The 11,714-nt window shown below is 39.7% G+C and overlaps 1 protein-coding gene across 2 annotated transcripts in view; it reads right to left on the bottom strand.

Moving 5' to 3' along the window:
• plekhg4 (pleckstrin homology domain containing, family G (with RhoGef domain) member 4) overlaps positions 1 to 8,458 on the bottom strand; it is a 92,734-nt gene extending 84,276 nt beyond the window's left edge. The window contains exon 1 of one of the 2 annotated variants that reach the window (XM_039613716.1): positions 8,334 to 8,458. In XM_039613716.1, coding sequence (XP_039469650.1) covers positions 8,334 to 8,408 — 75 coding nt within the window. In that variant the 5' untranslated portion in view covers positions 8,409 to 8,458. Of the gene's footprint in view, positions 1 to 8,176; positions 8,240 to 8,333 lie in introns of those variants that run through there. The other variant, XM_039613720.1, reaches the window with a different exon arrangement.
• Between the last annotated feature and the right edge of the window lie 3,256 nt (positions 8,459 to 11,714).

Here is an 11,714-nt window from a genome sequence, read left to right on the forward strand (position 1 = left end):
TATTATGCAACTTTAGCAGTTCTACCTCATCAGAAGAGTGTTTTTATTTTAGCTTTTGTGTGGCGAGCACAGCAAATGAATTAGTGCAACTATGGAGCAGGTATCTGTCCACTTTGGTTCACATATTATGCAGGGATAAATCATTAATTGCTGTATGATGATACGTCCCCACCAGTGAAGCCTTTCTGTTCTTTTCATGCTGGAAGTGGCTGTCTCATCAGCAGCAGTTATGCTGTGTCGTTTTTATTGTTTCAGCCACACACTGTACATGAAGGAGGGCGGCTGACAGTCATCCCACTTCTAATGAGTCTGAGTTTATGTCAATGACAGCGATCACAGCCTGGTCAGAGCAGGACTAGCAGTTCTCATGCTAGCAGTTACAGCTGCAACTTCTGATAAACTCAAGAGATGCTCAGCAAAGAAATATTCCTCCTGGCTCCACCAGATTGTTTGATAAGGCACAGAAGGCTAAGCATAATATTTATAACATCAGTCAATTTAATTCCTTTTTAAAGAAGAGAAGAAGCAAGCAATTTTGGAATATCAAATATGTTCAATATCAACTACACAGGTTACAATCATGTCAATCCACCTGTGTTTTAGTACACATGATACATGTGCAAACATCACATTTCTGAGGTTTTACTCTAGTATTACTATCTGGAGGCAGTGAGATATAACATTACAGGGGATGTTCTAGGACAGTGACAACATCTGGATAAACAGGTACAGTTACTCAAACTTAAAACAAAGACACCAATGTTCCATAACTCAGGCCAACAAGACCATCATCTTTAAAGACATGCCCAGCATCTCCTGCAGATAGTCCACGTCTTCATTGCTTCATGTGCAGAAGTAAATCATTATTACACTACTGCAGTGTGTTTCTCTTGTTATGGATAAATACTGGGTTAAAGTTCATGATTTCTTATAAATTTTCACGACTTCTTTTTCACAGAGAGACATTTTGAGGCATATAAGGTAAAAAATGTACAATCTGAGTGGATGTTGACATTTTTATTTCCCGGACTTTTAAAGAATACATCACAAACAGCAGCTGAGATATCAGTGGGCTCACACTAACATATGACACAGGCCCGTGTGTAAGATTTCAGAAAAGAAGATATGAGTGTGGGAGCTGAAGCGGCTCCATCAGAGAGTCTGAGCGGGCGTGTCCTCCTCATTATACACCCAGCTTCCTCAATCTGCTGTTTACAGCTGGCCGGCTGTCTGACAAAACTAACAATTAGCCTCAGATTTACACCCACCAAGCCAGGTGAGACTGCAGGCTTCATAAACAACTACATCCACTTAGCTGCTGAGTAGGCACGGGGAAAGGCGAGCAGGGTGACCCCGCTGACCTGCAACACATAAACATCCATCTCCTCACCTGCTGGGTAAGGAGGGTCTTTACACGCTGCTTCGAGCCCGGGCCTGCAGCTCAGCCGAGCACGGAGTCAGAGCGACGGTCCTGCATACACAGAGCCATCAGTAATGACAGCACTCGGCTCTCTTCAATTACAACGCATGAATCATCACTTCCTTCAGCCTCAAGCTCTCTCATTAAAACTTTCTACATGTCTAAACACCCAGCCAGGCTTTCTATACAACACCAGGACTATGACATAACAGTGTCAGGCATCTTTATAAACCAGGGCTGAAGCAGGAAGAAAGCTTTAATTTATCATTCACCTGGATAACTCTCAGCATTATTTATAAGCATGCATTACTCCAATATTAGTATTCCACAGATCAGGTGTTGGTGACAACATGCTTATTAATCAGTTTGGTTCTGTGCTGTTCTGTGTTTACTTCAGCTCACAGCAGGATGGCACCAATCTGGAGGTTGTTCACACCTGCTGCACCAACAGCTTTTCTTTGGTTTTTGGAAGTAAAGGAAGTTTTTTTACTTCCTTAATAAAAACCAAGGGGATAAATTCCCTTATTCAGGAACACTGTACATGTTAGAACCTGTTACTAACAAAGTGATAATAAAGTAACGTGATATTTAGAATCCCAGTATATTATGACCTATAAGTTGTCAATACAACAGTGACAGTACGAAACAGTTTTAGTTTTTCTGAAGGAAAAGTCAAGTGCGACATGATTTTGTTTTTACATCTTGTGTTCCACACATGTCAGTTTTCATAAATCATAGCACAGCATTGTCAGCCAAGTTGACCTTCAACAGGTTCTTCTTTGTATATCATGGTGAACACACCATCTTTGCTCTGCTCATCCAGACTCAACACTGAGAGAAAAACTGAGCAGGAAACCTGATTTGTGACAAGGTGTTTAAAACTTTCTCTTTTCTTCTTCTGCTGTCTGATGTAGCAGAATCACTGCCTGCCAGGAAAGAGTCCATTGGCCTGCTGAGGTGTTGGTATGTGCTCTCCCTAGGGCTCAGGCCTTACTAGACTGTAGGAGAAGCCTGATGGAGGGCGAGGCTGTGATTCACAGGATAAACTCTGAGCAACAGCAGCAGCTGAGAGGTTAAAGGAGACGCAGATCTGAGAGCAGTTGTTGTAAAACAGATGTGTCATGCTCCAAGTCTGCGAAACAGGTGGGGTTTCCATTACAGCCAAACTTCCACCTCAGAAACTAAGGCTGCATAAATGCTGAGGGCTGCTTGTTTTCTTTTAATCATCAGCTGACAGCAGCTGAAGGAGGAATTTATTTTTCTTTTTTAAACCAAATCCATATCGCGTGAGGTCACTGAAGCCTCCGTGACAGGATAAATCATCAGCAGGACACTTGAAAAGACACGAGGACTCTCACTACAGAATGACTGTTATTAACTGGAAGTCACTTAAGAAGGAGAGGACAGACGGCTGCTGTGTGCCAAACACAAACACAACAATGAACAGGAGCATATGATTCTTCTTCCTCAGATACAAAGGGGTAAAACAGGCAGAGACACAGAAGAATATAAAAAGACTGGAAGACAGTAAATGTTAAAAATGCCAAAGACATGGAATCAGACCCAAACTACATTTGGCAGTCGGTGGGAATCTGACTCTAATCACACCTGTGAAAACATAAACCTGTGAAAAGCTCTTATTTATCTGAATAAAAACAACTTATCACTTCAGAAGTCAAGGTGATATTTAGGTATCACTTGTACTGCAAGTATATATCGTGCCATTTATTTTATGTTATCTGTTCAAGAAAATAATGTGACCAACTAATAATTCTCTTACATGAATTTGCACCCTTTCGTTAAGCTTTCAGCTCCACGGTGTAATCATTTCCCCAGTTAACATAACCACCCTCCAGGTTCATACATTTGGACTGTACTTTCAACCTCCCATAATGCACAATGTGCGGACCATAACCATTAAGTTTATGCTAATGGGCAACAATGTCAAGGCTCCACGATCCACTTAATTTGCCCATTAATGCACTAAATTCACATTATGAGATTCACAGTAAAGTCAAACCTGCCTCATTACATCTTCATGTTGCATCTTCACATGTAACCATATAACATGTCTGTGCATGCAATAATATATGTGTGTATGTATAGAGAATACAGTGATCCACCATCAAATCAAATAAATAGACTCATTTCTGACTGCTGGCCTGAATTTTGAATCAAAGTGTACTATGACTGCATTCACACAGACGCTCATACATCTTGTCCCCACCCCCCAAACACACCTGTACATTTCATAGCATGCAGATGTTTGAGCATGAACTTGACTGAGCTGAAAGTGTCAATTATCTGAGACTACAGTAAGCCAATTCAGTATCAATCTCATTGTATTAATCTAACTAATCTAAATTTGATGCATTAATGGGGATATGAGCCAAAAATGAGTAAAAAAAAAACAAAAAAAAAAAAAGAACCATCATCAGTAACCTTGAGCATTGATGATCCCCAGCATCAACAACCACATGCAGCCCTACTCTACGAACAGCTAGCATCTGTGGCTAATAATGAAACGATTTCATAAATGTGGGAGCAATCCAGCAAACAAACAAACCTGTCTGGCAGCTTTTGCAATCAGAATTATGACCTAAATGCACTGTGATGCCAAACAAGATCAGCTCTATAAATTCTCTATAGGCTCCTCTTGTTCAGGGTTTATCCGTTTATTTCTTCTTTCCATTTGTGCCATTTCAGTTATTACATGGTTATAGTTATACGCAGTATACAGTATAAGAATGGCTAGGGCAGGACACTCTGAATCTGAGGTAAACACTACAGACAAGAAAGAAAATGAGGCCGGCCAGCAGGGTGATGCTGTAAACACTTTCCGGATGAGTTTATAGTTTCAGTCGCCGGTTTACAGCCTTACTGAATCCAACTGGATGTTCGTTTTGTACATTCTGACCTCCGCTAGTGTTCAGAGGTCAATAAAGCCAGGGATGATTTACTGTGAGACTGACTGTCCCTCACTTTCTCTGTCAGATCCAGCCCTCACTCGTCTTTGACGTTGTTAAAGCAGGCCATAGAAAAGGCATCATACGTTCTGTATATAACATAAAGATGGCAAAGGAGGTCAAGTTTTCACTCCTGGACAACACAAAGCGATAGGTGATGTCACGGTAACTATGTCCATCTTTAATTTAATGTCTCTGCTGCGATGTGAGCGTGACAGTTTTGTAAATGTTAGAGCAATAATCACAGTGAAATGCTACAGATGTACACAGATGCTGAACAACAGAAGAATCCGGACTGAGAGACAGTGAATCTTAAGGTTCCCCCTGTGAGGAGTCCAAATGTCTGCTAGTGTCTGTCAGCTGCTTAGACTCTGAAAGCTTCTTCTGGTTTGTGGGTCACATTCAAAAATATTTATCCGGCTCTGAATTCAGCCCAGAATTAAACTAAAGGAACCTTTCATTATAATATAAACAGAATCCCCATCCTTCACCTTTCTGTTTGAAATACTCCAAAATATTGACAAAGAGGCACATCGACATTTGTCACATGGATTTCTTTCTTTTCCAACTACCAACTATAGTGGAACTAAAATGTCCAGCATTTAACAACAATAAAGAAACGTACTTTCTGACAGAGACAAAGGTGAGCAGCAAATCTTTAGAAGGAGGAAAACACTACAGTCGGTGGATAATGAAAACAGTTTAATTAATCCTTGATCACAGGTAAATGTCTTTAAACGCAAGCAGTAGACACAATCAGCCAGCAAAGAGTTTACACTGAGTTCAGTCTCCCTGTTATTTGTGACTAGTAATAAAGAGATTGCACATAAACCCTACATACACAAAACACTTAGCTGTGGTCCATCTTTGACAATTATTGTAAATATTACAAGAATCACTTTCGGTGTTACACAGAATGCAAGGGGTTAAAATGAAAAGGTGAAATCTGACCGATTTACAACTTAAAGCATTCATAAATATTGTGTTTTACATCTGATTGCCTCAAGGCCTTATGACATCCTCCACACTATGCACTTGAACATATAAAAATGATGAGCACCTCTTTCATTGAATTTTGAGTGTTTTATCAACTTTGTTACATCTGTGGTGTTCCCGGTCAAAAGTGACCGCCATAGGAAATGAATGGGAATCCACTCAACACCCCCCCCCCCCCAAATAAAGAAACTGAAAAAAGCAGACCTACACTTGAGACAGGTTAAATCTATGGGCTCAAAATGTGGTCATAAATATTTTGTACTTGTAAATCAGTTTTGTACTTGTAAATCAGGATTTGTATGTGTAAAAAGAATTTGTGCGTGCGTAAAAAGATTTGTATGTGTAAAAAGATTTTTGTGTGTGTAAAAAGATTTGTATGTGTAAAAAGAATTTGTGCGTGCGTAAAAAGATTTGTATGTGTAAAAAAGAATTTGTGCGTGCGTAAAAAAAGATTTGTATGTGTAAAAAGAATTTGTGCGTGCGTAAAAAAGATTTGTATGTGTAAAAAAGATTTGTGTGTGGACTTAGCCAAAAACCCCCCTGCAAGTTACAAGTACGAATTTTGACCCTATTTTTCTTCCTGTCATCTGATTGGTCAATGTCATGTCAATCACAAATGTAACAATCCAATCAGAGAACAGATGGGTTTGGCTGTCGGAGGGCACTTTTTGAACTGCAGGTCCTTGAAGGAATAAATGCCCTTTACATGCCAACCCAGCGTTTTCCTTCATCACCAGGAAGGAAAGCAGTCTGTGGGACGTCCGAGTTTGGTGATTTTTGTGTCACAGGTCTACGTGCTTTATACAGGGACTTCCACAGCTTTTCAACAGCGCTGCGGACGGACGGGGGGGTGGGGGGCAGTGTTTTGGAAATGACAGTCTTCATTACAAAGCTTTCTTCGTTATGAATTAGCATACATGTTTTATTGAACATTTGAAGAACTAGCAAAAAAAACAGAAACTCTTGTAGAGGACATAAAGTCAGAGATAGAAACGACAAGGAGCAGGTGCATCTAGTACAGGTAGAGCTGCTGCAAAAACCCACAGAGCTCAGCAGCCAGCGCAACAAATTCTGGATCCTTTGCTTTTAGTTAGCATTAGCAGCACATCCTGCGTCCGATGTGAAAGGACCTTTATGCTGCGCACTGTGACTCACAGCAATGGTCCCGGGTCAGCCCTGACTTTGTGTTAAACTAATCCTAAAGTAATAATGGTATTTCTAACCACTGACATACCACAACTTTATCCTTTCAACAGCTGCTGAAAGTAAGGGGACCTAGCTGCTATCGGATATTTATATAGAGATCCTCCAGCTTCAAACTGTATTACCCTTCAAGGACCTGCAGTTCAAAAAAGTGCCCCTCCGACAGCCAAACCCATCTGTTCTCTGATTGGATTGTTACATTTGTGATTGACATGACATTGACCAATCAGATGACAGGAAGAAAAATAGGGTCAAAATTCATACTTGTAACTTGCAGGGGGGTTTTTGGCTAAGTCCACACACAAATCTTTTTTACACATACAAATCTTTTTTACGCACGCACAAATTCTTTTTACACATACAAATCTTTTTACGCACGCACAAATTCTTTTTACACATACAAATCTTTTTACGCACGCACAAATTCTTTTTACACATACAAATCTTTTTTTTTACATACGCACAAATTTTTACACATACAAATCTTTTTACGCACGCACAAATTCTTTTTACACATACAAATCCTGATTTACAAGTACAAAACTGATTTACAAGTACAAAATATTTATGACCACATTTTGAGCCCATATAAATCCTACCATTAAAACCATCTGCAGCGTCTGCATGATTTTGGACGTTACACAGTACAAAAGCTGGACTCAAAACATAAACAACGCAACTAAGCTGTCCGAGTCACGGCTGTACTGCAGTTTTATGTGACTATTTTTAGTATATTATTTGTATCTACCATGTATCACAATTAACAGCCACAGCAACTGATCCTTAACCACCCAACTTCCCAAAGTTCAACATGCTCCTCATAACTTTAGGGAGTAATTCCAGCCAATCGTCCACCCACTAAACACTGTTCCTACAGTATGTTTAAGATGCAGGACGTGCTGCTGCAGAGCTCACAGTTACACAACATGCAGCTCGAGGCTAAATTCTGGAAAGACAATGAAAATCAGACAGGTTTACTGAAGGAGCTGAAAGTTACATCTGCAGATCATCATAGACCACAGAAAACTACAACTGAATACCATCACACACAATCATCAGGCCCTGAAGAGAAAACTGTGTTACTTGAGTTTCGTCCAAACACGCCTCTAATGACTGTTATCCAACTTTAACCTGACATGGTATAAGACAGTGACACACTCTGTCAATCCTGAGCTCAAATCCAGAAATTAGTGGAGAGACTTGATTATAAGTTTAAGCATTCAATAAAATAAAATGTCAGGAGTTTGTTTCTGTCATTTGTGAGAGAGACTAAATCCCTGCATGGCTTCCAAAAGTCCATTTACTGCTACAAGTGTCAATGACAAAAGTTGTATAATTAACTATATTACTCATAACTAAATTTATTTTTAAAAGATTAAAAAAAAAAAAAAAACCCACATAAATTCAGACTTGTGAAAGCTTTATTCCATTTCTTAAACCCAAAGAGATTAAAGGCGCACGAGGCTAATTTCAGCTTAAAGGAAGCTAGCAAGAGTTAGCCAAACCGCCAAATTCGTTAAACAGCAGTTTGAATTACGAACTTCCGGTCAGGACTCTATCAGGCAGAAAACACAAAAAATCTTCCCCTTACCGCCACTGAGGAGCTGTCTCCATATTTAAGGACATACCCATCATCCATTTAGGCTAACAAATTAGCTAACAGGTGTGGCTAATGTCAGGGAGTCAGGTTCAGCTTGAAACCGACCCTGGTGCGCGGTATCCGGTTATGTGTGTGTGTCCACACTCACCATTGTTTGGAGTTCTTCCTTCAGCCAGGATTCAGGAACATTGTTGTCCTGCTTCATCGCTTTATCACAAATCATCCCTCCAAATATATCCAACAGGAGACCTACCTTCACCCCTTCACCTGCATGGCGCCTCAGGGGCGGATCTAGAAGGGTGGCATGGGGTGGCAAGTGCCACCCTAAAATGATCCCTTGCCACCCCAAGTGCCACCCCAGTTTTGCATATGACAGCGTTGTTTATTAAAATAAGATAGCATTAACAGTTTGAGCGTAGTTACAGTCAACAGTGAATATAAATGCTAAAACTGAATATATTGGATAGTGTTCCCCCCCTCCACCATTAACAAATGGTTCAGCCCATAGCAGGACCGGCTTTTTTTTTGTTTTCAGTAGCAAGCGATGCTTATGATTGTGCCAGAGCACAATTTGAACAACACCATGGGAATTTCGGATTTTGCACAGGTGGTTGGATGTTACACTCTGGAAATGGAAGGAAGGTGAGTGTTATTAACCCTCTGTGGTCCACGGACACGCTGCACCTCCAAATCACATGACTATTTTAAGATGACATAGCAACAAGCTGCAGCCACGCTGAGTCTCTATTTCAGCCCACATTGAAAGTTCGGACTTAAAAGTTCTTACATTTTAATTACAGGCCAGTAAATCCAGAGTTATGATAATATATATAAGCCACGCTTTTTTCTAAATACTGTCGTCACGTTTTTGTGTGTGGGGGTTTTAAGCGTTTTCTAAGGACAGCGCGAAAACAGTAAAGGAAGGGGGAAAAAAGCCACCTCTTTCCTATCGGTGGAAAAATGCACCATGTCGACCAATTAAAAAAAAAAAGTCAACATGTGGGATTTTGTTGTTTAGGAAGAGGGGAGAGTTTTGGGAGTGACGGTAACGGCAGCGAGACAGAGCGAGCGAGTGAGAGAGAGAGAGTTTTTAGATGTGGGAGATTTGTGACGTTTAGTGTGGAGTGTATACTTAGTGTGTTGTGCTGTCTTGTGTAGCTGTTCTGTTGTGTAGTCGTTGTTTTGTTGTGTGTGTCAGTGAGGGCACTAATGAATGTCACAAAGGCACATTTGCAACGTAAACAGTGTCACTAAGTAGAAAACCAGCGGAGTGATACACCACCTGTTGTCAGGCCTGCAGGTTTATCCCTGTGCTGCTCTCCTCTCTTTTGGTGGACAAACCTTTTTTTTTTTTTACTGGCACACATCATTTGTGGGGCATCTTATTGCGACACCTGATTGTTCTCTCATTTTAGTTTTAGTAATATTTTTAAATGGTTGTTGAAAATGAAAGAAACAGCAGGTGTATTGGCTGCATTTTTAGATAAATAGTTGTATATGTTTACAAAATGTAGAATTTATATTTGCATTTCAAGTTATAAAAATTTACTCAACATGTCTGTGGTTTTTTTCACAGTAAAAAAAAATACTACTAGGATTTTAAGTTCTTTGTGTGATTTCAGATCAGTAATACTAATGCAGTATGTCAGTGAAAAAAACAACTAAATTCAGTTGAGCTGAAAAGAATGATACCAAACAAGGCAAGGGGGAAAAAATAAAATGAAACAATCTGAGGGTGAAATACAAACGTAAACTCAAAAGGAGTCCAAAATGTCCGGTTGTATTTCAGACCTCAGTGGGTTCATCCAACAAATCATGAAAAATTTGGTTTAAATTTATGTTCATGACAGTGCAGATTTCTGACATTTCGTGTAATTTAAGCTGTAACAATGTGATTGTTTTCTAACAAAGAACAGTGTGAAACTTAAGTTAGACTTGTGTTTGTAAATGAACCGCCCCATGTTGTGTAGCTTTCTGGATTTTATACTTATTGGGCTACATGTTTATTTATTATACAGGCTATACAGTACATAACATCAAAACTCACATATTTTATGTAACTAAAGTGTGTAATTATGTGGGCTACAGACGATAATTAAGTTATAGACTATAACGTGTATACTTACTGCATTTGAATCATTTTAACCATATGTAACCACCTGCATATGTGTTTGGGGGGGAAAAAAGGCTTTGATTTTGCCACCCCATTTCATTTCTTTGCCACCCTCATGCCACCCTAAGAAATTTTCTCTAGATCCGCCCCTGTGGCGCCTGCACTGTGCGTGCTCGCTCCACAGCGCCCTCTGCAGTCACGCAGCGTGCTGTGCTGGGCTGCATGTTTCGAGTAAGGGAAGAGCCACTGTACAAACAGCTGAATTCAAATACCATGCACATCGTGCTTACTTGTGCTACTCTCCATGAATTGTAGGAGGAATGACACATAAGAATGAGTTGATTGTTGTTGTTTTTTTCAAAAAACATATTTTTTGTTAGAAACGTATGATTTAAAAGTGGTTAGCATACAGTACCACAGACACTGCTTGTATTTATTATTTATTTATCAGAGGTCAGACTGAATTGGTCTGTGGGTCTGTTCAGGTCCTCAGGCTATATTTTGTCTCTATTTAATGTAATAATATGTAATAAACTGTAATATGTAATAAAATAATGTAATAAACATGAACGAGCTGTTCTAACTTTAAATTTGACATTTTTAAATCTCATCTGTAGTTTTTGCTGCACGTTAAATGACGTCTGCAGAGGTGAACTACAAAGCAAGCTGCATTCAGAGATAATCTGATTATCAGTCTCCTCGTCAAGACCTTGTTTGTGTACATACCAGCAAATCTGGCAGCAAATCCGGAACAACAAAAGTAAAGAGAAATATTTGTACAGTTTCAGCACGGCCAGATGAATGCATGTCGGTTCTTGTTTCAACACGATGCATACAGTACGTGCTGCAAGGCTTTGTTCAGAAGCACTGATACCATACAGCTCAGCAGGTTTACGTTTACACACAGCCCCTGGCTTGTCACAGCTATAAAGTGTGGAGTGACTCTGGTATTTAACTCTGACGCTTTTAAATGTTAAAAAAATACTCCTGAACTTTCCGAAATTAACTAAAGTTTTCAACCCAATCTGAAGAAACAACAACCATGAGTTTAACTGCCAAAAATATATACTGTGTACTTTGCCGAAGAGATACCAACAGAACTGAAGGACTAAACTGTACTACAAGTGTAATACGAGTTTGTACCACAAGATGGTGCTGTGAGTGAACACAGCTTTATTTCAAATGGAAGGTCTGGAGAAGGGGTTAAATTGAGCTGAAACAATAATTAAATCTGATTGGAAGTTTCATACAAAGTACGAGTGAGTTCATTTTCATGTGCTGCAGTCTAGCACACACTCTGTCTGCTAGCTTAGGGTACGTGGCTGTATTTTCCAGAGAGGGGATGTTTGCCTTCTTTGCATCCATCATAGTAAAAGTCCTGCAAATGAAAAATCCTTCACAAGTCCAGAGGTTTTC

The sequence above is a fragment of the Oreochromis aureus genome, linkage group 1 (assembly GCF_013358895.1).
Source record: "Oreochromis aureus strain Israel breed Guangdong linkage group 1, ZZ_aureus, whole genome shotgun sequence".
NCBI lineage: Eukaryota > Metazoa > Chordata > Actinopteri > Cichliformes > Cichlidae > Oreochromis > Oreochromis aureus.